This window comes from Empidonax traillii, unplaced genomic scaffold (assembly GCF_003031625.1).
Source record: "Empidonax traillii isolate 1590-97213 ecotype Southwest subspecies unplaced genomic scaffold, ASM303162v1 scaffold761:size885847, whole genome shotgun sequence".
Classification (NCBI taxonomy): Eukaryota; Metazoa; Chordata; class Aves; order Passeriformes; family Tyrannidae; genus Empidonax; species Empidonax traillii.
The window spans coordinates 159,606-182,132 of NW_020955954.1; the positions used below are offsets into that span (position 1 = coordinate 159,606).

The following is a 22,527-nucleotide window of genomic DNA, read 5'->3' on the forward strand; positions in this document are numbered from 1 at the left end:
TTTTAACCAATAAAACACATGAAGAAAAACCATAGTTGAACACAAGGCCAACATTGCTAGGAAGCAACAACAAGAGACCAAAGAATCCAACTCGAGGAGAAGGGGAGAGGCAGGAAGGGAAGGAGCTATCTGACACGCAGCAGGAAGGGGCTTTTGCTCACCAGGTAGCCAATCCACATGGAATGGTGCAAGGAAATGGGATGGTCCTCTGCTCACTGACTTCAAGTTTCAAACTTGTTCAAAATACATTGGTTTCTTCAGCAGAACAAAGATTAAAAGTGCACAAGGAGCAAAGTTAGCCAGAAGACCACTTCCTCAGACTCTAGGTTCCCTCCAAGAACGCAATTTTACCTCTTTTCTGAAAGTCAATCTGTTGTCTCAACCTGCAGAAAATTCTGACAGGCCTCACTTTCAGAAAAGATGATATAGGCAAATTTGGTCTAAGGTTTGGCACTTTTGCTAGGGCACGCATTTGCCAGCCAACAGAGACTGGAGCCAGTTCTGCAGGAACGCTTTGCTGCCCAGGCTGGAGGCACACAAGCTACTATTTACTAAGAAAAGCATGTGCTAACTCTGGTATCTTCTCATATATGATACAGTCATAGACAACTCCAGATGATGTGCACAAGTCTGACCCATCCCCACCCTAATTCAGAATGAGGTTTCAGGAACTTGGGAGAGCCACTCTGCAACCCTCTGCCCTCCCCTCCACAATGCTCAGCACATCGAGCCAGTGATCATGCCAACAGCTACACCAAGCAGGTGCTCCATAAGGTACAGTGCATCCCTAAATCTTTGTGCCCATAGCCTCCCACAGTCGCCCATGATGATGCAGAGTCACTCTGCAAGAGATAGATGCCAGGATCCCTCCTCCAGTGGCAGAGCAGCAGCTCTTAAAGAAGGGGAAGGTATGAAACAAGACAAAAAGTTTCTGATTCAAGTGGAAGTACCACCATCATTCACCTTGGAAAGAAAAAACTTCTGGGAAGTTATTTCCAAGAACCTGTGTATCTCAGTGCCAGGTTCATTGCTGGCAGCAACTGTAGTGTGAATCATTTACAAAAGGATCACAGAAGCGGAAGAGGCTGGTGCTGCCGTCTGCTTCAGAGGGACAGCACTTAGAATACATGAAGATGATTATAAATTCCTCTTTATAGAACAGTTTCTACAAAATGGATCATTTTGGCATAAAGATGGAAAAAACAAAAAAAAAAAAAGGCAGTAAAATTGATGCAAAGCTGTCTGACACATGGGAATCCCTCTCATTCCTCCCAAGGGTTAAATGCAGTCCAGAGCATGGCTATGAGACGCTATGTTTCCCTCAGCATCACCACTTGGCCAGACTGGCTCTTTAAGTGTTGGTCCCATGGCTACTGTTCCAACTTAAGCTCTCTAATCACTTGCAGCAGGGCTTGCCGCCTTCTGTAGTGCTCTGAGGAATACAGAGGCTTCAGTTGGCTATTCTGGAAATCCAGAGGGATCTATAAACAGAATTATTCAAAATTACGTCCCTCCATATTTTAGTGTTCTAAATCAAAGCATCTTAAGCATCTCAGACAGTTTGACTGACACGTTGTGCAAAACACTGATGTAGTGCTCTGTCCACAAAACAGACAAAATATCAACAGCCCCTTTCAACAGTGCAGTTCATTTAGTCTTTTTCTGCTGGCAACCTGCTAGCCTTCAAAGGGGCAGTCTGGTTGATCCAGAGAATTTGGACCCAATGCTATTTGTTGGAATTGCAACAGAAGCATTAGCGATGGCTAAATGACACATGACCAGATGTGGGTCAGATTTCCCTGCTTCACACTCACTTCTCGTCTTGCCACTGCACTTCTCTTTCAGGCCAGCAACAGTTCCTCAGCACATCTGTTGACTTGCCTCAGCTCCTTGAAAAAGCTTTCTAATGTGCACAGGCTTCACATCTTTCTGCTTAGTGGAGACTCAGATGGCATCTAGAATTCAGAACTATTTCCACTCTGCCTTCCACCTGCACCAGCAAGCACTGCTGCCTCTCTCCTCCTCTCCTGCTGAGCCAAGTGCACCCACAGCAGTGCTCTCTGGGTACCACAGCAGCTGTGCTCCAGCCACAACCACTGTAACTCGGTCATCACACCCACCCCAGAACAAGTGTGTGTGCAAGTCTTCTGAAGAGGAACACAGCAGCATGTGCCACAGGGGAATGAATAAACAGGGGAGAGAGAACTGCCGCTCTCTCCAAGAGCTACTCTCACTCTTCTCAAGTAAGAATCCTACCAGCGTCCCAAAGTCTGTCACCCACCAATTCCGGTCCTTTCTAAAACTCTGCAAGCTGGACAGGACTGAGGAATTTTTACTAAGTCATTCACACAATGGCACAAAATGCAATAAACAAGGCCTGTTTGCCACTAGCAGCAAGAAAAGACTTAGAGGATGGCACAGGACTAAGATTTTCAATCCAGCCAAAGTCTGATGTTTAAATGCCACAGTTACTCAGTGTGCTTTTGGAAACTGCTGCATAGAGAAGTTGCTCATTGATGTCACATACTCTACTCAACAAAACCTATTTTTTCTCAGCAAACTGAGCCTTGTGAGCACACAGCCACGCCTTTGTGGTGTGGAGGGGGATGCATGTATGTGTGTGAAAAAGAAATAAGAACTAAATAAAATAAAATAAAACAGAACAATTACAGTCAGGCACTTCCCCAGGCTCAGCAGCTATTGCTCCAAGAGCTTCCATCATTTGTAGTCCATGAACAAAATACAGCAACATGTAGCAAACTATGTATAGAACATCAATAATTTAAAAAAAAAAAATCACAGTCTCCATACCTTTTATAATTGATAAGAAAAAAATAACTCAGAACATATAAAGAATGGAAAAGTGATGGCTTTTTTTTGTTTGTTTGTTTTGCCATTTTTTTTGCACAATAGTTGGAGAGCAATTGCTCCTCCCCAACATTTCATCACAGTGAACCATGGAGCGTGTCCTGGGGAAGGGAAGGGAAAGGAGGGGGGAAGCAAGTAGATTTAGCAAATTACACGAGAGGCACCCTATAGCACAAGGCAAAGGAACCAGTAGCATTCTGCACTCCCACTGTCCAGTGAATTCATAATCTCAGCTGGAAAGTGTTTTTTCTACATATACCATGGGAATGAAAGGGGGGAAAAAAAATAGTGACTAAGCAACAAAGGAAAGACCAGGATGAGACTGCCTTAGCTGCTTGGCAAAAATTAAGATGTAAGCAAGGTGCTGAAGAAATGAGGCATATCCCCGTTAACTGTGAAATAAAAGCAATTTGTTAAAAATATGAAATCAACTACTCTGTGGACAGAGACATGAGACTCCAGGATAACACTGAGCACTTGCCACTCCACAGATCAGACAATTTGCACTCATTACATCATCAAAAATTAAAACTTTTTTCCTGTCATATTTAAAATTTCTTTTTTTTTTTTTTTTTGTCTTTCTTCACAAAGAAGCCTCTCAAGGGGCAAGAGCAGAGCAGGTCAAACCAGGTTGTACTCCTTCAGGTTGAGCTGTAGGATGGTGTCCTTGACAGCTGCAAAGACGAAACGGATGTTTTCTGTGTCTGTAGCACATGTGAAATGGGAATAGATGATTTTATCACTGTCGGGATTTAAATCCACAAACATCTTGAGGATGAACTCACGGGCTGCCTGTGCATCCCTCTGTGGGCCTGCAGCAAACAGAGACACCAGTGAATAGATTCATTCCAATGCATTCCCCAGGCTGATCCATCCGAATAACTGCCAGCCTGCTTTTTCTTATGGGTTACAGAACTATAAAGAAGAAATTAGGATCATTTATGATATAAGGGTCTGAGGAGCTGCAGTATCTTTTGCTTTTCAGTTATCTAACCAAAACCCAAAGCTGGGCACTTTGCAGACAGCAAGGGGTCAGTTCAGACCCTGCTTTGGAATCCAGACCTTGTTAAAACCCTGGGTGGGAATGACAGATGCTGCAGAGACACATAAAGCTCTCCCCTGGAGATGGGATCCATATTTCTTCCTAATATACAGGTGGATCTTATATGCTGAAGGACACAAGTGTATGTTTTGGAAACAAGGGTTATCCTCAGTGAAAAGTGCAGCCTGTCCTAACTGGGTGGTCAACTCACAGGAGCTAAAAACTGGATTTTTTTGCCAGCTTTTAATTCATATTGCTGCCAGTTCCCAAGAAAATAGTCACCTACTGCTATTTCTTTCAGAGAACTGCTGTTGTCACATTCTGCATGGCAAATATCACCTCTTGAGGGGATGTTTGATGGGCAACCTCCAACTCAAAAGCCATGCAGCACCCATGAAGGAACTACAGTGAACACTTATAGGAAAAAATGAAAGTACATGACAATCCCTGAAGTTTGGATCTGTCTCCAGTTGTTAAGCTCCATTTGAAGTAGGCACTGTTTGGGTGGCAGCTCTTCAGCCATTCCCAGTCTGCTGTAAAAACATGGTGTTCCCACCAGTGCCTATGCTGGGGGCATGGAACTCCAGATGTAAGAGGACAACTAACAAGGAGCAATTCCATTAGTCTTTTAAAGGATGAAAGCTGTTAGCAAAATGGCAATTCTTCATTTACCTCATACTTTTAAAGCAAATAATGACAGAATTAATACAAGAGAGCACGGCAAGAAGTGTGTTGCTTGATCTCATTCTCCACTACTTTCATTTTCAGTCCTGTACAGATATATTACCAGCCAGCTTTAAATGCACTCAAGTGAAGAGCCTGAAATACTATTCTGGCTACAGAACATTGTTTCAGATGGGAATTTCTCTGTTTCACATAATCTTATTTTCCCACAACAGCAGATAGCACGCTAATAAGAATTTCATGCTGCCTGAGATTTTTCAGCACCATCATTTGAACAACTTGGGTATTTGACCAGTCAGTTTCTCAGAACAAAGACTCAAGTCACCTCCTGATTAGAGGGTTAGAAGGCTCAGAATACCAGTAAATTGCCATGTTTATGAAACTAGTTATATGCACAAGCACACAGGGAAGAAAGTTGCTTTATATACTACTACAATACTTTGCAGTGCATATTGGAGGGGGTAATTCTTCATCTAGGAGAGGTTCATTATTTCATCATTCAACCAGATTCCAGTTGTCTATGTATAAGATATTTTTGTGATTTTTTTTTAATTACTGTAGGCATTATTCCTCAAATTAAGATGTTTTCTCCCCTTCTAGATCCTAATTTTCTTTTAAAAACAAGAAAGTTCTAACCAAACCACCTCCACATCTTATTCTAGATATAGAATGTACCTCCTTAAAAATCACTCACCATCAAACTCTGGGAAATAGTCAACAAGGTGGGAATACAGGATCTTGTCTTCCAACAAATCTTTCTTGTTGAGAAAGAGGATAACAGAAGAGTTTTGGAACCATGGATAAGTTATAATGGTTCGAAAGAGAGCTTTACTCTCTTCCATCCGGTTCTGAAATAAGAAAAAGAAAGACTTATTTTCACAAACGAGTACTAAGATGCCTTTCTGTTGCCTGCACACATATTCAGATCTGTAGTGATTCAGCATCTCAAACACTATACACAGAATACTTTGGCCTCAGGTAGGTTCTGGTTCAAACCTCATCAATAAATGGAAATGAAATGCAAAATCTGAAGGAGTCAAGCTTCATTTAATTGCCAAGCCATTCATACCAAAACACTTAAAAGCCATTTTATGCTTTGAGAGTCATATGAGAGGACTGGTCAAGGATACTTTCGGAACATTGTTTGTCTGGTAGCAAAGGGGTAATTGCCGTTATCTAGTAGTAATTTTATTTATTAGCAAGTGCCAAAATTCAGATTTGCACCTTCAAAGAGCCCAGTCACTACCTAACAAGACAGAAGTCACAACCCAAAAGACCCCAGTGTGGTAAGAGGGACGTGATCTGAGAACATGCCTCCTCCCACAGTGCCTTCCACAGTAGACAGGGTTCCATCATGTCAGAGTATTTTGGGTTTACTGGAGAAGTAGAGATGATGCGAATGCCCTCTGAATTTTCCATTCTCAGGGACATCATGTCCCATTCAGGCTCATGTTCCCTTTCCAACAAGAAGAACTGAAGGCCAAAACCAACAATACTTGCTAATCCAACTTGGCACCAAGCACTTGGGTACCAAGCTCCAAGGAGCTAGGAAGACATTCCGGCTTTCCTTCTACCCTCCTGCAGAGTTCCCATTCTCTGACTTACCTCGTTATCCGATTCCACCAGAACTTGGTCATATTCACTAAGTGCTACTAAAAACATGATGGAAGTCACATTTTCAAAGCAATGGATCCACTTCCTTCGTTCTGATCTTTGACCTCCAACATCCACCATTCTAAGGAAGAGAAGTACATACAGTATCACAGAGGTACTGCAGTTCTCTGTCTGAATGCAAAGGACCAGCAAATGATGAGAATGAATGCAGTTCTTCACTGCTCCAGTTAACATGTCATGGGGATGTGACAGTATCTGCCTGCTAACAAAACCAGCAAGTTTACAAAATATCCCGTTCCAGAAATACATCAAACGGAAAGAATGGCGAGTGATACCAAATTCAACTTCCACATACCAGCATTACTATTTTTGCTGCATTCTGCTCTGGTTTGCTAACCATCAGTTCTGAGTTTGAAAAGATGAGTCCTTCAAAACTGTCCTCTGTCAAATGAGCAAACTATTTTTATTTTTCACTAAAACACCCGCTTGCCTCAAAGCTTCTCAGTGTTGTGCTCTTCACACCAGGCTTGATTGCTGGCTTAAGCCTCTCAAGCCCATCTGTTGCTGCAGCAGTACAGACAGCAAGTTTTGGTGTCATCCTGAGGGCACAAGGTAGGCACAGAAAACCATCTCTCAAGGCAGATGCTAGGTGTGACATACAAGGAAGTATTTCTTCCTGGTGGAAGAAATACTGGCGGGTGGCTTCAGCTACCCACACTTCACTCAACCGCCTCACAAGCCACAGCTTCAGCCTCAGATGCCAGCAATGCAGTCCTTCCCAAGGAAGGCACCAATTCCTGCAAGATAGTTCACGGGGTTTTAAGTGCCACTGATTCAAAAGCAGGTTCTGTTTTCTGGCAGTAAAAACGTTAGACTATCCCCACTAGAGGAGCATCTGTCAGCAGATAATTCCACAGCATACACACACACATCCACTTAGAGCCTCTCAACCAAGCACCTGGACACTCCAAAGCAATCCATAACTTATCCTTCCTGAAACCATATCACCGCTCTCTCAGTTCAGCTGTAACATGAATACACCTTCAGTACCTGAAGATAATATTCTCTAGGTCAAAGGGGTACTCTATGATACCAGTTGTAGGAACTCTAACCCGTAGCACATCTTGCTGAGTTGGTAGATATCCTGGGGTAGCAATACGATCCACGTCACTGAGATAGCTACAAGGAGGACAGTGGAAAAAAAAAAAAAACAAACTTCCTTAGGTTGCAGCACATAAACATACAGATGTAAAAACTGCTACATTTAGTCATTCCCTAGTGTAACAAGAAAGTTAGAAGTCACCTAAATCATTTAAGATATGATGTGTAAAAGTAACAGAATACATCTTTGGGGAACAGTAATTCACGAGCCAGCCCCCTTGGAGGATAAACAAATATACTAAGGACAACTTTATCAACTCTGTATAGCAGTGTGGAAGACAATCTTTACTATAGAGAAAGTTCAGGTAGAGTGGATGTTTTATATTTCAGAACCAAGTCTTATCTGCAGTGTAGAAACATATACTTATTTACTTATAAAACATCCTCTCTATGTTGCCAAACTTAATGGATTTTTTATTAATAAAGTCTAAGTTACACATCCAGGTACACTGATAGGCCAAAGGACAAACCTGACGAGAAAGAGCAACACTCTTTGCTGCCTAAGAGCCAGGATCAACATAGATGGCACAAGGGAAGGATTCTGGTCTCAGGTATATCCAGAAGCAGATGTGTGAACAACTGCCTTAAACACCCAACAGAATACCTCATAGCCTCATAAAAAGCAGCAAATGATAAGGAAACAAACTCTAGACTTCAACAGAATAAAAACTGGACAGGTATAATTTGTTAGATCATCACTCCCACCTACCAGTGCATGCTAGTGATTATATACTTACTATTTAGCTGAGTCAGAAAGCTGATATTCTCTTCTCCTGTCGTAACACTCTTGTATTCCAGGGTCGTTCCACAATGTTTTAATTGCACTTACATATGGCTGCTCAAATGTCATGACCTTTTCTACATCCACTTCTCGGATCAGCACTGCATTGGCCTGGAGATTGAAAAGAGAAAGAAAAAAAAGAAAAAGTAAAAAACCAAAACAAAAAAACCCAACCAAAAAAACACCACGAACCTGGGGGGCGTGGGGTCTGTGTCAGAAGGAGGGGGCCCCAGTCATGGAGGAAATAAAAATTCTCACCCGACAATTGCTAAGTAAATGAAGGGCTACAGTCATTATCACAGCCTGTGGCATCTGCGAGGTGACTGTCCACATCCAGCCGCTTTCTGAAAGAGGCTTTTGCCAATACCGCCAACCCCAGGAAAAATAAAAACCAAAGCCAAGTTTTCTGGTTTTATCTTTATCTTATGGTAACTGCACAAGTTATCAAAAATAAAAGTTGGCAGATTCTACCTATCAGAACCCCTTCACCATGCCCCACGTAAAGCACAGGCAAGGCAAGCTTCCTCGCACCCTGCCCATTCTCATCACAGACGTAAAAGGTGCACCATTCAGTCCCTATACACAGTCAAAATCAGCTCCAAGATACTGTGTGACAGAGGTAAAGAGAGAAAATACAGTCTCACTTCAAAATATTAAGGATGTTATGCATTAAAAGGTACTATGCATTAAAAGAAGCAAACTATGCTAAAAATACCCTAATTTCCTGGCATACCCTCACTCTCATCGTCTTCCCCCTCAAAAATCTAAAATAATTTAGACCAGATCTGCCTGAAAAATTAATTCCTGGTCCCAAAATGAGTAAGTCAGACTTTAGCTCAGATAATGTTTCTGTGGTTGAGACCAAAATCCTTCAAGAAAGTTTTGTACCCTCAGTCAGTAGCTATCAGAAAAATTAATGGATTGCAGGAACAGGGATAACTATCAGCACAGGTGTCTTTTGGGTCCAGCATGTACTTTGCCAGCTTCAATATCCAGTAAGTATAGTAATTCACACAAAGAAAATGCTGGACACATTTAACAACACTGTATCCTGGAAATGAGTAAAAATAACCCCCCCTCTTATACTCTACGTAGTATCCCAATCCCTTGCTCCCACCACTCATGACGTAGACCAGTGCACTAACAACCCAAAGTTGGTCTATCCCTTAACCCAACCAAGTAAATGGAGTCAGGTATCAAGAAAATGTCATGAAAAGTTTATGGAAAAGAGGTCAGGGAGGTTGAGGAGGCAACACAGAAGGACACAAACAAACAGGAACTTAGAAGTCAAACCCCAGAATCCTCACTGCCTAAAGACGTGCAAAAACTGTGAGACACTTACCTTGTTCTGTTCATATTTGTACAGAATCTTCAGGGTTTCCATGGCTCTTATCATAGACTGCATGGCAGTGAAGATGTTTTGGTACACCAGCTTGGTGAAGCCTTTTTTGTCCTCTTCAGAGTAGCCTGAGCCATGAATTATACGCATTTGCTTAATGAACGTGCTTTTCCCACTCTCCCCAGTGCCTACAGAATGCAAGAGAGTGCATTAGGAGCCATCACAAGCAAGGATCCCAACAGAAGAACGCAGGCACTTCATACTCCAAAGTTCCTATTACTATAACCAAGCACACACTACTTCCAGCCACTTTTTTAGTTGCTTTTCAGAATGGTAAAAAGATAGCCTGGGTAGGCCTGCTCATCCCCACTACGAACCTGACAGCATGGAAGCTTGTCCTTTACAGAAGACCTCAAAAGCAGCCCTGGTACTTATTCCAAATCTCATGTTACAGCCACTCCCACACCTTCTGCGTCAAGAGGCCCTTGTCCGTCACACCTGACCTATTCCCAGATACTCCAGCAAGATGCTACAACCACAGCACCAGCCAGAAAGAGCCTGGGCATGCTCTTCAGCTAGTTAAGCACTACAGACCGAGATGACAGTGAATGCCAGGGGAAGCCCACTTGCACAGCAAAAGAGCAAATTTCCTTGCGCTGTAACTTGCCACAGAACGCTCTTTACCTGACAGACTACATGTCTTTTCATAGGAAAGAACTGAACACAACAGAAAAAAAACAACTCTAAAGGAGAATGGAGCTCAAGAAGCTACTTGCTTATCCATCTGACACAAACAACTAACCAGCATGCCTGCCTCATACCCCAAACTACTGTGCAAACATAAGGTTTGCTCTTAAGGACAGAAACGACAATCCTGACTGTGACCTGAAGCTCCTGATCCAGCTCACAGCCTTTGGGGACGAGAGAGTTAAAGATGGCGGCTGACAGGAGAGCAGAGTAGGCCACTGCTCAGAGCTGCCGGCGCTATGCCGGGTCCCCAGGGATCCTCCAGGCTGCAGCCTGCTCAGCAAGGCCACCGCTTCCTCCTGACACAGGTTCACTATCGGGCCTCAGAGCAGTTGGAAGGGCAGGACACAGCATATGCATTACACAGTCCAGCCCTTCCAATGCTGGTTTCCTGCACTGTCACTTGGGCAGGTCCTTCCACTCCTACGTTTATGGCCCCAGAAAAGTGTCATTTAACATATGAAGTCCAACAGGTGATATAAAAGGACAGTGGGAACTTTTCTAACACAGTAAATATGAGAGAAAAACACCATCAGACAGTACCCACATGTTACACAGCCCTGTTAAACTCACAATTCAACTGGTATTGTGGGAAGTCCTCTGCAACATCCGCTCCGTGCACACACAGTCCTTTGTGGAGGGGACACATGGGCCAAGGACTCCCTTACCTCCACAGTTCATCCCACGAGCAACAGCCTAAGGGGATATCACTGACATTTTTGTTGAGTGCTTCTGTTCAACCTTCTACAAGTTGCTTTCAACATGCAGGATACACAGAAAAAACAGCACTCTAACAGAGTAGCCTGGCTCACTTGGCTACTGAGACAAAAAACTCAACTATACCCCATTAGTGACAAATCTCTTTGATCTGCAGTTAAAAATAAGGAGGCTGGCAGAGCCCTGGTTCTCACCACAGGTACCACCAGGCACTTCTCACACCAGGGGAGAGATGGATTCAGATTGGATTACATTCATCCCCATACACAATTACTACTCACATGTAGATTCTCAGTTATGTTTATCCTGGTGGGCTAAAAGGCAAACAAATAAATAAATATGCTCAGATAAAAGCAGCAAGCACCTAACTAGAAGAAGAATGTTTGCAATAAACAGCTAGAACTGAGAGAAATCATGTCAGCATAGTCAAAAATTAACATTGTAAATACTATTAATATGCAGCAAACTATCTCCATCTCAAACAGCAAGGTAAGCCCTAAGTGGAGGGAAATTTGGAAACTAAAATCTTTCGTGGTTTCTCTAACTGCGGTGAGAAATACTTCCCTGTTTTTTACCGCAGTGACCAAAACTGAAAGGGAAAAAAAATAAAACAAAACAAAACGGTGGTGCTTCGAAGCATTTCAACAATGAATCCATAAGAGAAACCTCAGCACCAGACCTTTGCTTGCTTCAGAACTTAAGAGATCAAACACAGATTCTTCCTGTCATTCCATCATCCTCCCTTTTTTGGTTTCGGGGGTTGTTTTTGTTGCGGGGGAGGGGGGGAGGTGGGTTGGTTGTTATTGTTTGTTGTTTTTTTTTGTTTGTTTGTTGTGTTTTTTCTTTTAAAAAGGTGCCTCTTGCTTTCCCAAGGCCACTCACAAAGCAGCACAGCACTACACCAGCAGGCTACAAGCTCTGGTGGGCAAGATCTACAGCTGTAAGGGCACAAACCCCCTTTTAATATGATAATGTTGGGAAAGGAGATAATTTGAATTCACTGTTTCTTCTATCAACACGTGAAAGCAGCAGAGTTTACAATACCTTACTAATGACCCCCAAGTACCTCACAGGCGATTGTAAATAGTCAACAGTATCCCATGCTTAATCACAAGTAATTTTTGCACAAAATATTCTCCTCACCCAGTAAAATGACAAATTACTACCTTATATCAGAGGGCAATGTCCAACACCTTGAATTTCTTATTATCAAGTTCATCACTGATTAGCACTGTTATTCTTCACACCAGTTTTCTGTTTTAGGCTTCACCAAAGTAACTGTCATTAGATGAAGTGACAAGAAAATTTAACACGCTTTCTACAAGATGAAAACTCCTTCCATACACTCAAAATTTTGGAGATTTGGGAAAGCCCTCTTACTAATTCAATCACTAATACTTGTGAATGTTAGAACTCCACATAATAGGAGTAACACAGAAGAAATCCCTGCAAGCAGCAGTTACACTAAGGAGAGAGAGCATGTTATCTGCCTCAGCTGAAGGTGGGCAATGTGCAGTGAAAAGCATCCAGCAAAGTCTACCACTAGGAATGTTGCTTATCCAATAATAATCACCCCATGTAATGTATTTTTTTATTTGATGCTGAGTCTTACTTGGTTGTATCTTTTAGAAAAGCAGAAAGGATTCTCAAGTAATCTGAATTATTTCTAAAGTGAAATCTTTAGATCCAGTGGGATCTTCTTAACCCAGATCTATCCTATAGTGCTAGCCTATTTTGAAACAGCTGCTTCTATGGAACTGTTTTAGGGAAGCATGAGAGAGAGAGGCACCCTCCCTCATCTACAAGCCAGAGAAACTGCCACAGCATCTCCGAGGAGCAGAAACATCAAGCCCTCGATTTTATTTTTCCCCTGAAGAACACATCAGTTTTGCAGTGAGGACAGCCCTGGCCTTCACTGAACACTTATCACCAGGCACCACTGGAGTCCTTCAAAACGCTGGACATACACAGTCCCCCCTCACTTCTGCAAAGTGCTACATTTGTTTTCACAAGGGTCAACTTCACTTGTACCTTAATGGCTTGTCAACAGACCCCAAGTGAATTAACTCAGTCCATCAGATCTGCTTCAGATTTCAGCTTAAGCTGATACAGTATTTAACCCACAAAGCAGAATATATTTAAGACACAAGGAATGATAAGTCACAGTACCCATGAAAACTGTATCAAGCTTAAATCTGGGGGGCTACCTAGACATGAACATCTAACTCACTGCTGAAGAAGGATGTAAATGCCTGCAATCTTCACTGGCTGCTCTGGCAACTGATTACCCATCCCTCACCTAAAACTCACAGCAGTTTTTCATCTGCACAGAGAACATCACTGTTTCCATATGAAGACCTAGATTCTTACGGCTGTACAGGTGATCTCTTCCTCTGAGGGCAATGCTAAACTCTCCAGACATTTCCTCATGAAACACACAACTCCTGCATTCTTATCGTCTCGTTCCCTTTCAGAACCACCACAACGCGCTGCCAGCCCTGCCGGCTCTCCCAGGGCTGTACAAGGGGAACTCTGTGGCTTAGGAGCCGGAGGCCAATTTTTCACTCAAGGCCCAGGGGTTCACCAACAATACTGGAAAGCATCAACTCCATCAGCAAATTTTCACATGCTTACGAAGGCCAGCACGTCCCGAGAACCCTTTCCTCGAGACAAATTTCACGCGCGTGTGTGCGTGCCCGCCTTCGGAAGCAGGAATTTCAGCTACTTAGTTCCTGCTTATGTCAAAATCCATTTTGACAGCGAACGCACCACAAAATCAAACAAAGGGCAGCCAATGAGGCGACCGCCCCGCACGGCTCGGGAGCGGCCCCGAGCGCCGGGCTGAGGCGGTGATGGCTCCCGCCGCTTACCCGCCACACCCGCTCCTCGCCCGGCCCAGCCACCCGGACCTGCCGAGCCCCGGGCCGGGCCCTGCGGCGGACCCGCGCTCCTCACCCAGCAGCAGCAACTTCAGCTCGCGGCGGGCGTCGCGCTTGTCCCTCCGCAGCTGCTTCTCGATCTCGGCGTTGATGCGCTTCGACTCCTTCACCTCGTCGCTCAGGCAACAGGCCATCATGGACTCCAAAGTCATGGTCGCGCCGCGGCCGGGACGCCCCCGCCCACCCCCCACCCCCCCGGCACCGACCACCGTCCTCCGCACCGCCGGGAGCCCGGCCCGGTCCGGCCCGGCCCCGCGCCCCCTTTCCTCCCCACCCTCCCTCCCTGCGCGGCGCCGGCCCGGCCCGGGCTCGTCCCGGCCCCGAGTGCTGCGGCCGAGCCCAGTGCCGCTGCCGCTGCTGCCGCTCGCGCTGGCGCCGCCGCTGCCGCCGCCGCCCCCCCCCGCGCCGCTCCCGCCCGGGCTGCGCCGCCGCTCCCTCCACACGGCCCCGCCGAGACACCGCCGAGCCGGCGCAACCCAACCCGCTGCCGCTGAAAACAAGCGCTGACTGACAGCCGCCGCGCCAATGGGCGAGCGCGGCGCGCGGCGAAGCGGGCCCCGGCCGACGGGACGTGGCGCCGCGGCCAATGGGAGCGCAGGTTTGGTTGGCCAGGCGCGGGGAGGGGAGGACGCTTGGACGAGCGTTCCCAGAGCGGGGCGGGGTCGCTGGGCATTGTGGGAAGGTGGCGGACCGGGGGCCCTCTGGTGGGGCGGGCAGGGCCGAAGCGCTCCCTTGACTGGGCCTGGCCGACCACGGAGCAGCTGCAACCCCCTGCTCTCCACGGGCCCGTGGCCGGACCCCACCGGGCCTGTAGGGCCTTGGCGGCCGGTGGTGCAACGGCGCAGGGCGGGCCCGGGCCCCGGACGATGCGGCTCGTCCCGCACCACGCGGGGCACTCGCGGGTGCCTGAGGCCGGGCAGGCCCGACCCTGAGTGGGAAGGACCGGTCTCAGCCGTAGGCCCGGGGATCCCACCAGCCTGGCCACCCACGGCTGCGGCAACCCTCGGTGCAAAGGAGAAGAACGTCGCCCTGCGGTGCAAGCCCTGTGCTCCCAAGCTCTGGCTGCTGCTGTTCCCTGACCACGAACCACTAGAGCCTGACGGGGACAGAACCTGTTAGCTGAGCTCTGTGGGTGCCACCTCCGAGGCCTCCCTCATTCTGCATCTTTCCACAGAGGGTGTCTCAGAGCTGGCTTTAACCCCGGTTTCCTCATTACTTCCCACTAGACCCCTGTTGACCTGTACCAGGTGCTCCGCCTGTCAGCCTGATACATCCCCTCCATGCCACAGCCTTATGTGCATCCTTCTGCTGCCAGTGCAGCTTTATCTGTCAGAACAGTTCTCTGGGAACCTGCCTCCAGCAGAAGACTTGTCATCTGGACTCCCCATACACACCCCATTTTGCAAGCACCTGTGGCTGCACACCCATTGCCCTGCCTTGCATGGCTGCCTAGGTCCCCCTGGCTCCACTTAAACCTTGTGCCAGTGTGCCCCAGCCAGCCATGTGCTCTCCACATAACCCTCCATACAGAAAGACAGAATACTTGAAAATCAGAAAATTCTTTTTACCATGGCCAAATCATGCAGCAGCAGATGCTGCCAAAATCTACATGCTGCAGCTCCCATCTTCCTTTCAGATGCCAGGGCTCCAGCTGTTGCAAACTGCACTTGGATGGCTGGGTACACTGACTCAGCAAGGTCCCCTCTATCCCAGTCCTATGGATCTCTAAGTGCTGTAGTACATGCCTTTTGTTTCACATCTTTCCTCCCACAAGGAAGGGAGTAGGCAAAGCAAGACCTCTGCATATTCCATGCGGCAAGATAAACAGATACACCCTTAACTTTCCAAAGGAGAAATCTCTTTCCCACCTTTCTCTCCCCCTGCTTGTCATGCTTTCTCTTACTCCATCTGGTATCATTTCTTTGTCTGACTTTAAACTAACCGAACCACTTGGTTTTCCAAGGGCCTTTGTCTTCTCTTTGCAGGTGCTTCTGCTGGTATTTTGGAGTTCTTACCAACACCCAACACCACCCATTCTGTCTGCATTCCTGTTCCCACAACTTCTGGGCTGGGCTTACTCACCTTCCCACATCTACTCTGCCCATGGCTCTGTATCTAACCAGTCTTTTTGAAGGTCCAAAAAAGCATGATAGAGCTGTTATGTACCTGTCTTCATTGTTACCTGCCTGGCTTATTCCGTGGCTTGCCAGTTCCTACCTTGTAAGACAGAACCTCGAGATACGCACGGACAACAGGTTCTGTTTTCCATTTAAACTCCACCTGCTCCTCTTACGTCTGTGCTATTCTCATGAGCTCTTTGCTGCAATTAAAAGAAGATTCTAACTTTTTTTTCATAAGTGGTTTGTCCATAGTTTGGCCTTTCACAGCATCAAGATCTCCTCTTACGTTCTCTTTCGTCCTCTTCCAGGTGCCCCACAGCCGAAAGGACTGTTACTCCCTCATCACTGATCTCTGCCTAAGGAGGTGTCGTCATTTTGCTTTGGCAAAATTATTCTACTGACAGAAGTGCTCAGGACACCCAGAATCAAGGTCACAGTGGGCTGCTCTGTGTAACCTTGTACCCTTTGGAACTCCATCTATGGACAGTGCTTAAGGAGGCAGGGAGACTGAAATTCCGATAAGCCCTGCAACACTGCTCTGACAGGCAAGTCACTTTGACCTCTTTGCGTGTTCTCAGGCTGTGAGTACAACATTGATAGTGTGTCTGGGGTGTGCTAAAGAGTTACCTAGTTGGAATTGCTGGGCTGCTTTGAAGCTATATGCTATATGCTAGAAGCTATTGTTTTGGTTGCCTTCCTCTCGGCAGAATCACAATCTAAAGGCCAGAAGATCTTGAAGAAACTTCTACAGCTTGTCAAAAGAAAAGGAGTAGTAGAATTTACATCCATCCTCTGGACCACTTGCTTGCTTCCTTCTGACAGACATGAGTTCTGATGAATCTTGATCAAACTATCGATTTAAGAATGACAGAACTGCCAGTCTCCAAGCAACAATAGTCTGTCCACTCCTTCCCTTTCTGACCTAATAGAAAAGGTTTGGTGCTCAGAGGGTTCATGTTAAAAATAGGAGACCTGGGATTTCCCTCAGCTCTGCCACCAGAGTGCTATGCAATTTCCCAGTCTCCATGTCCCTGCCCCCCAGGTTACTGGATCTGTAGTCTCAGGCGTTAACTCTCCTTACCTTTCTCTCCCTTCACGCCTCTTGCAACTGCTACTGTCAGCGGAGTTGCTGACTTCCAGGCATTCCCCCAGTCTCCTGCTGCTGCATGGTCTCCTGTAGCATTTGCTCTGATCAGCAGCTTCTTGTTTAAGTGGGGCAATTCCTTCCCCCCTCTCTATTCTCCAGCAACTGGCAAGGACCGAGGTGGGGGGGGGCATCCTTGTGTTTTTTATGGCTTCCCAAGTTGTGCATGAAGGACTTAATGAGCAGCATTTCCTGGTGTCAGGCCACTTCAGGGCAACTGCTTTCATGGTTCACATTTGCTGCAGTTAATACTGAGCCCAAAGGTGACTCCCATTCATTTATAGAGAGGAAGGTCCCAGCCATCATAAAAGGGTGTTCAGCCCCTGGGCCCACCAGGGTGCAGACACACCATGCTGGGCAGCACTGCAGACATTTCAAAGTACCATTCCTTTTCTTCATTCTGGCCCCATTTCTTAGGTGCTTGTGAGTTCCAGATGCTTGGGAGCAGAGGGGAGCAGGCATTGCCAGCAGGTCAGGGAGGTGATTCTGCCCCACTTGTCAGCCTCGGTGAGGCATCACCTGCAGCGCTGGGTCCAGCTTTGGGGCTCCTCAGGACAAAAGGGACAGAGCTCCTAGAGTGGGTCCAGCTTTGGGCTCCTCAGGACAAAAGAGACATAGAGCTCCTGGAGTGGGTCTAGCAGAGGCTGCAGTGGTGAGGGAGTGGAGCATCTCTGTTATAAGGACAGGCTGAGGGAGCTGAGCCTGTTCACCCTGGAGAACACCAAGAGGGGATCATATCAAAGTCAGTAAGTATCTGAAGGGAGAGTGTCAAGAGGATGGACCAGGCTCTACTCAGTGGTACTAAGCAATAGGACTGTGGGCAGAAACTGATGCACAGGAAGCTCCACCTGAACACAAGGAAGAACTTCTTTACTGTGTAGGTGACCAAGCACTGGAACAGGTTGCCCAGAAGGGTTACAGAGTCTCCTTCTCTGGAGATATTCAAAGGAGGAATGTGTTTGGACACAATCCTGTGTAACATGCTCAGGACACCCAGCCTGAGCAGGGAGGTTGAACCAAATGAGCTCCACTGGTCCCTTCCGACCTGATCTGTTCTGTGATTCTCTGTCCAAGGTGTGGCAGCTGCCTCGTCCCAAGGAGCGGGATGGGAGTGGGGGGATCACACATAGGCCCTGGTACCTCACCCCCAGGAGTTTGGAGGAAAGACCAAGGCTCAGAGCACACAGCAGCATCAAAACAAAGTGGGGAGCATCACCAGGGAGCGGAGGGAAGGAGGAGGAAGCAGAGGAGGGCTCTGCCTTCAGTGAGAACAAGAGAGCACCGCAGCAGGGGTGCTGCTGCCACCAAGCCTTTGCCCAGCGGACGCTCCAGCCACGTGGCTGGACCGTGTGGGGTCAGACTCGTGGCGAAGCCGGGCCCCTCGAGGTTCAGGGTGGGCGCGCGGCCGGGGCCCGGGGCCGTGCTCGGTAGAGCAGCAGCGGGGAGGGCATTTTATCCCTCGCACGTCAGGTCAGGCGCCACCAACTGCTCTTTGGGTGCTGATGGGGACCGGGGACTGAGCTGCAGAGCAGGTGTCAAATGTTTCAGCCTCCCCCAAAATTAGTTTTACAAGCTCTTCAATTGTCTGTCACAGGAAGATGCCACAAAGAGATTTGAGTTCTCTGAAAAGTAGGGGAAAGGCACTGAGATCAAACACCCTGACAAATACAGCCTGTGACATCAATTGCTAGATTAGTTTTTTTAAACCTTATGTTTCACATCTGGTTTGTCATGCTGTTGTAGGTGGGCTCAGTGCACAGTAAACTAGGATAACAAACCTCCATTTTCCATGATCCTTTCATCCCCTAGGATCCCAAAGCACATCATTTAATTGCACTCAACCTGCACACAGATTTCATAAATAAAGGAATGATGAATTAGCATAGCTGCTGCAGCATTCACATGAGTTACTAAGACACAATCTCCTTGTGCAATCAATCCAGCCTCATGCTTCAGTGTTTGTCATAAATTGAGGTCAGGAAGAAATGTTCTCCCTACCTGGAGCAGCGCTGCTGAACTAGCCAAGTACAGAAAGACTCTCAAGGGTGTAGTAATCTGTCTTCCCTGTGCAAATCTCAAATATTGTTGCAAATATTCACTTGATGAAGCTCCCATGCAGTAGATGGACACTGATCCTGTACAGGAGCAGGAGGAATGTGGTGCAGAGTGGCCAGGAGAGATTACCTGCCTCACGAGGCAGGAGGAAAGCCTGGATGATCCCTTTGACCTTAAAATTGGTATCTCACTCCTCCCTTTGTCCATCAAGGGAACCAGGGGAGAGAGGTGAGAACCCTTGCCATGCCCACAGAACAAGTGGCCTGTGCCCAAGAAGCCACTCTTTTGCCCATTCTAGCCCCCGTGGATCACTCCCACCATCAGACTCATTCTGGGCCTCATATGCAGAGGGATTCACATGCTGCTTTTGGAAAATACTTGTCCAAGGAACCTCCTCATGGCCAAAGGGCCACTGGATTCCCCTGGACTTCCCAACTGTGTTTTAGCTCCAAATTTCCTGCTTATCTCCCACCAAATGCCTCAGGGACACCACCCAGAGCTAAGTCCTTCTCTGGAGCTTGATACTGACCCTGCCCTTTCCAGAGAGCATGCAGATTCAGGCATCCTTGCTATGTGCTTCCTAATCACATCTCAGCTGAAAAATCCCTTTTCTACTTCCTGCAAGGAGTGAGGACTGTTCCTTGCACTTTGGCTGGTAAAAAGTTACCTCTAATCAGTCTGCAGCAAAAACACAGGCCACAGCAGAAAGGAGAGGTGGGGGGCAGCCACCATGAGAAATGGAACCCAGTTATTTGAAGTCACTGATAAAGTGGGATCACAGAGGCTAGAAATGTTTTACCAGCTGTAAAAAGCCTGCCCAGACCAAGGCTTTTCTTGGAGAAAGGCCCTTTCTGCCCATGAGCCATTCCTGGCTGTGCACATCCAGGGGCCGTTTCCCATTTTTCTTCTTGGTGTGGGTGGGGAATTTGGGACAGTGCTGGGCAGTGACAGGAGGTGAGGGGCAGCTCTGTTGAATGGCATCTGTGCACTGCCAGTGCCATGTTTGTGGGGCAGGCAGTGCTGGCTGCCATAGGTCCTCTTCACCTCCCAGCAAGCCTGTGCTGCCTGTGCAGCCTCAGTGCTCATCGCAGCTCTTTGCTGCTGCAGGGAGACCTGTGCGGCTCATAGTGGCAGCAGGAGAGCTGGGAGGTGGTGAGGGAGAGAAGGAAACAGCCTCTTATGTGAAAAATACTGAAGGGGCAGATTGCTTGTAAATCACTCCCAGGCCTGCCCAGCCCTTGCCTCGTGTCTGGCTGATTGTATTATGCTCTGGAGAAAGTTTAATATAAAAAGCCAATAATCCCCATGATAAGAGGAGTGATAAGGGACAGTGTGGCCTCAGATCCCACCAGCACTGACCTGGATGTGGCAGGGGGCCTTCCTCCCCACCCCCACCAGCCCTGGCTTCCTCAGCTCAGCCAGGCAGCATGGACCTGGCAGGGTTGCTTGTGGGCAGGAACTGCAGGCCAGAGCCAAACTGCAGGGCTGGACAAAGCAGAAGCCAGCCCCACTCCTGGCAAAGAGGGGCTGGGGAAGCAGGGAGGGAGGAAGGGAGAAGTCTTTGAGCCCCAGTAATGTGTCATGGGGCTAGCTGTGGCTAATAGCCCACAAGCTGCCAAGCACTGTGCCTTATAAAATACCTCAGATGTATGAATATGGGGTGGCAGTGGGGGGGGGTGTCAAGCTGCAAACCCAGGCAGCAATGCTAAGGGCAGGCATGGCATCTTTCTCTCCAGAAGGCTGATGCCAAGCAGATATATCCTGCAGGAGAGGTGGAGGTGGTTCCTCCAGCTCCTCTGTCCTGGTCACCCCATCCTGGAGACTCCTTTGACAGCCTCCCACATCAAGTTGCTGTGCAATATCAGGCTCTCAACCCATAGGTGCATGTCGGCAGCCACTTCCCCTCTGTGGCCCCTTTGGCTTCCTGGAACCCCACCTGCAGGCTCAGCCCACCTCTGACCCAGCCCTAGTTGTAGCGAGAGTCCGTCATCACCTTATTCCTGGCCAAGATGTTGGGGGAGTGGGGGACTTTCCAACATTGCTGTCAAACAGTTTTGCAGCAGAGAAATGTTGATTCACTTGGAGAGCTCCTACGTACATGCTCAGAACTCCCTTCCTGCACTGAAAAAAACCTCATTTCCCAGCCAGGTCTGAGGTGGTCTGTGGGAACCCAATCTGTTCAGCAGGCTGTGTTTAAGGTCAGCTCCTCTGTGACCAAACTGTATTGACTCCCACTGACACACACCAGCTACTGCCTGGGCAAGGCTAGAATTCCCCCTTCTTCAGATGCAGATGCATTCCTGGCTGGAAACAGGCCCATTAAAAAGTCATTTACCAGGCACAAGCGAGTTTGTGTTCCCCTGGATTGGGATTTGCCAAGATTATACCATAAATCAGTGTGTTTCCTGGAAGAATGTAAGGAGGGAAAAAAAAAACCAAAAACAAACAAACAAACAAACAAACAAAAAACCCCACCCCAAACCAAAACATGATAAAATGGAACATTTTGTAGCCAATAGAAAAGCCAATAAAGGAGCATTTCATTTCCCGCTTGGAATGGAGCAACTGCAAGCTGCTGCAAGGGGAGGGATGGCAATGCAGGGCAGTGTGAGCAGGGTGCCCATGCCTGCTCCAGGATGGGGGAAGAGGACAACAGTGACCTGGTCTGGTCTCCTGCACACACTGACTACAACCTGCATCTCTCTGCCCTTGAACAGAGTCTGAGCTGCGGTGGCTCAGTTTCTCTATATGTAAAATGGGGGACCAGGATGCCAACCCACTGGGGGAAGACTGTCTGCCCTGTTTTCCAACCTTTATTCTGTAGGGACACAAAGCCTGCCTGCACTATTAATAATCCTTGGCATGAAGCTGTCACAGTTTCCACTAATATGGAGATGCTGGAGTGAAAAAGCTACTGCACAATATGCAGGAGGTGTCACAATAACTCAGCTGCTATATTGTTCTCTTTAAAAATAAATACCACAACAGGCCAGCCCACATTGCTGGAGTCATGACGTGTAGAGTTTTATTTTTAATCATAAAATTTACTGATTTTTAAAGACAGACACAGAGCAGCATCTGAAAGTGTTGAAAGTTCTCTGTGCACTCTCGCATACCAGCTGTGTTCCTGCCTGTTATTCTCCGGATTGCTTCCAAGGACCTGATCCAGCCTCAGCACAGGCACATTTGTGTGTGTGGCTTTTCAAGTGGCCCCATGGCAACCAAGTCCTTCCAGAAATAAAAGCAGTGGCTGAATTCCCCACCTCACTGCTCTCTGTGGGGAGACAGTTGATCCCCTAGGACACGAATTGCAAGG

General features: G+C 47.3%; 1 protein-coding gene across 3 annotated transcripts; it reads right to left on the reverse strand.

Annotated features, from left to right (window-relative positions):
* LOC114066350 (guanine nucleotide-binding protein subunit alpha-11) lies at positions 1 to 14,097 on the reverse strand. Of its 3 annotated transcripts, none has more exons than XM_027900957.1 (7): positions 13,909 to 14,097; positions 9,493 to 9,677; positions 8,107 to 8,261; positions 7,259 to 7,387; positions 6,200 to 6,329; positions 5,289 to 5,442; positions 1 to 3,680 (listed from the first exon to the last, which is right to left on the reverse strand). In XM_027900957.1, the coding sequence occupies exons 1-7, from the start codon at positions 14,042 to 14,044 to the stop codon at positions 3,490 to 3,492; spliced, it is 1,080 nt and encodes a 359-aa protein (XP_027756758.1). In that variant the 5' UTR covers positions 14,045 to 14,097; the 3' UTR covers positions 1 to 3,489. The 3 variants fall into 3 exon arrangements, with proteins under 3 accessions (XP_027756758.1, XP_027756759.1, XP_027756760.1); XM_027900958.1 differs by lacking the exon at positions 13,909 to 14,097 and adding an exon at positions 13,411 to 13,716 and having other exon boundaries at positions 9,493 to 9,678; XM_027900959.1 differs by lacking the exon at positions 13,909 to 14,097 and adding an exon at positions 13,253 to 13,382.
* Between the last annotated feature and the right edge of the window lie 8,430 nt (positions 14,098 to 22,527).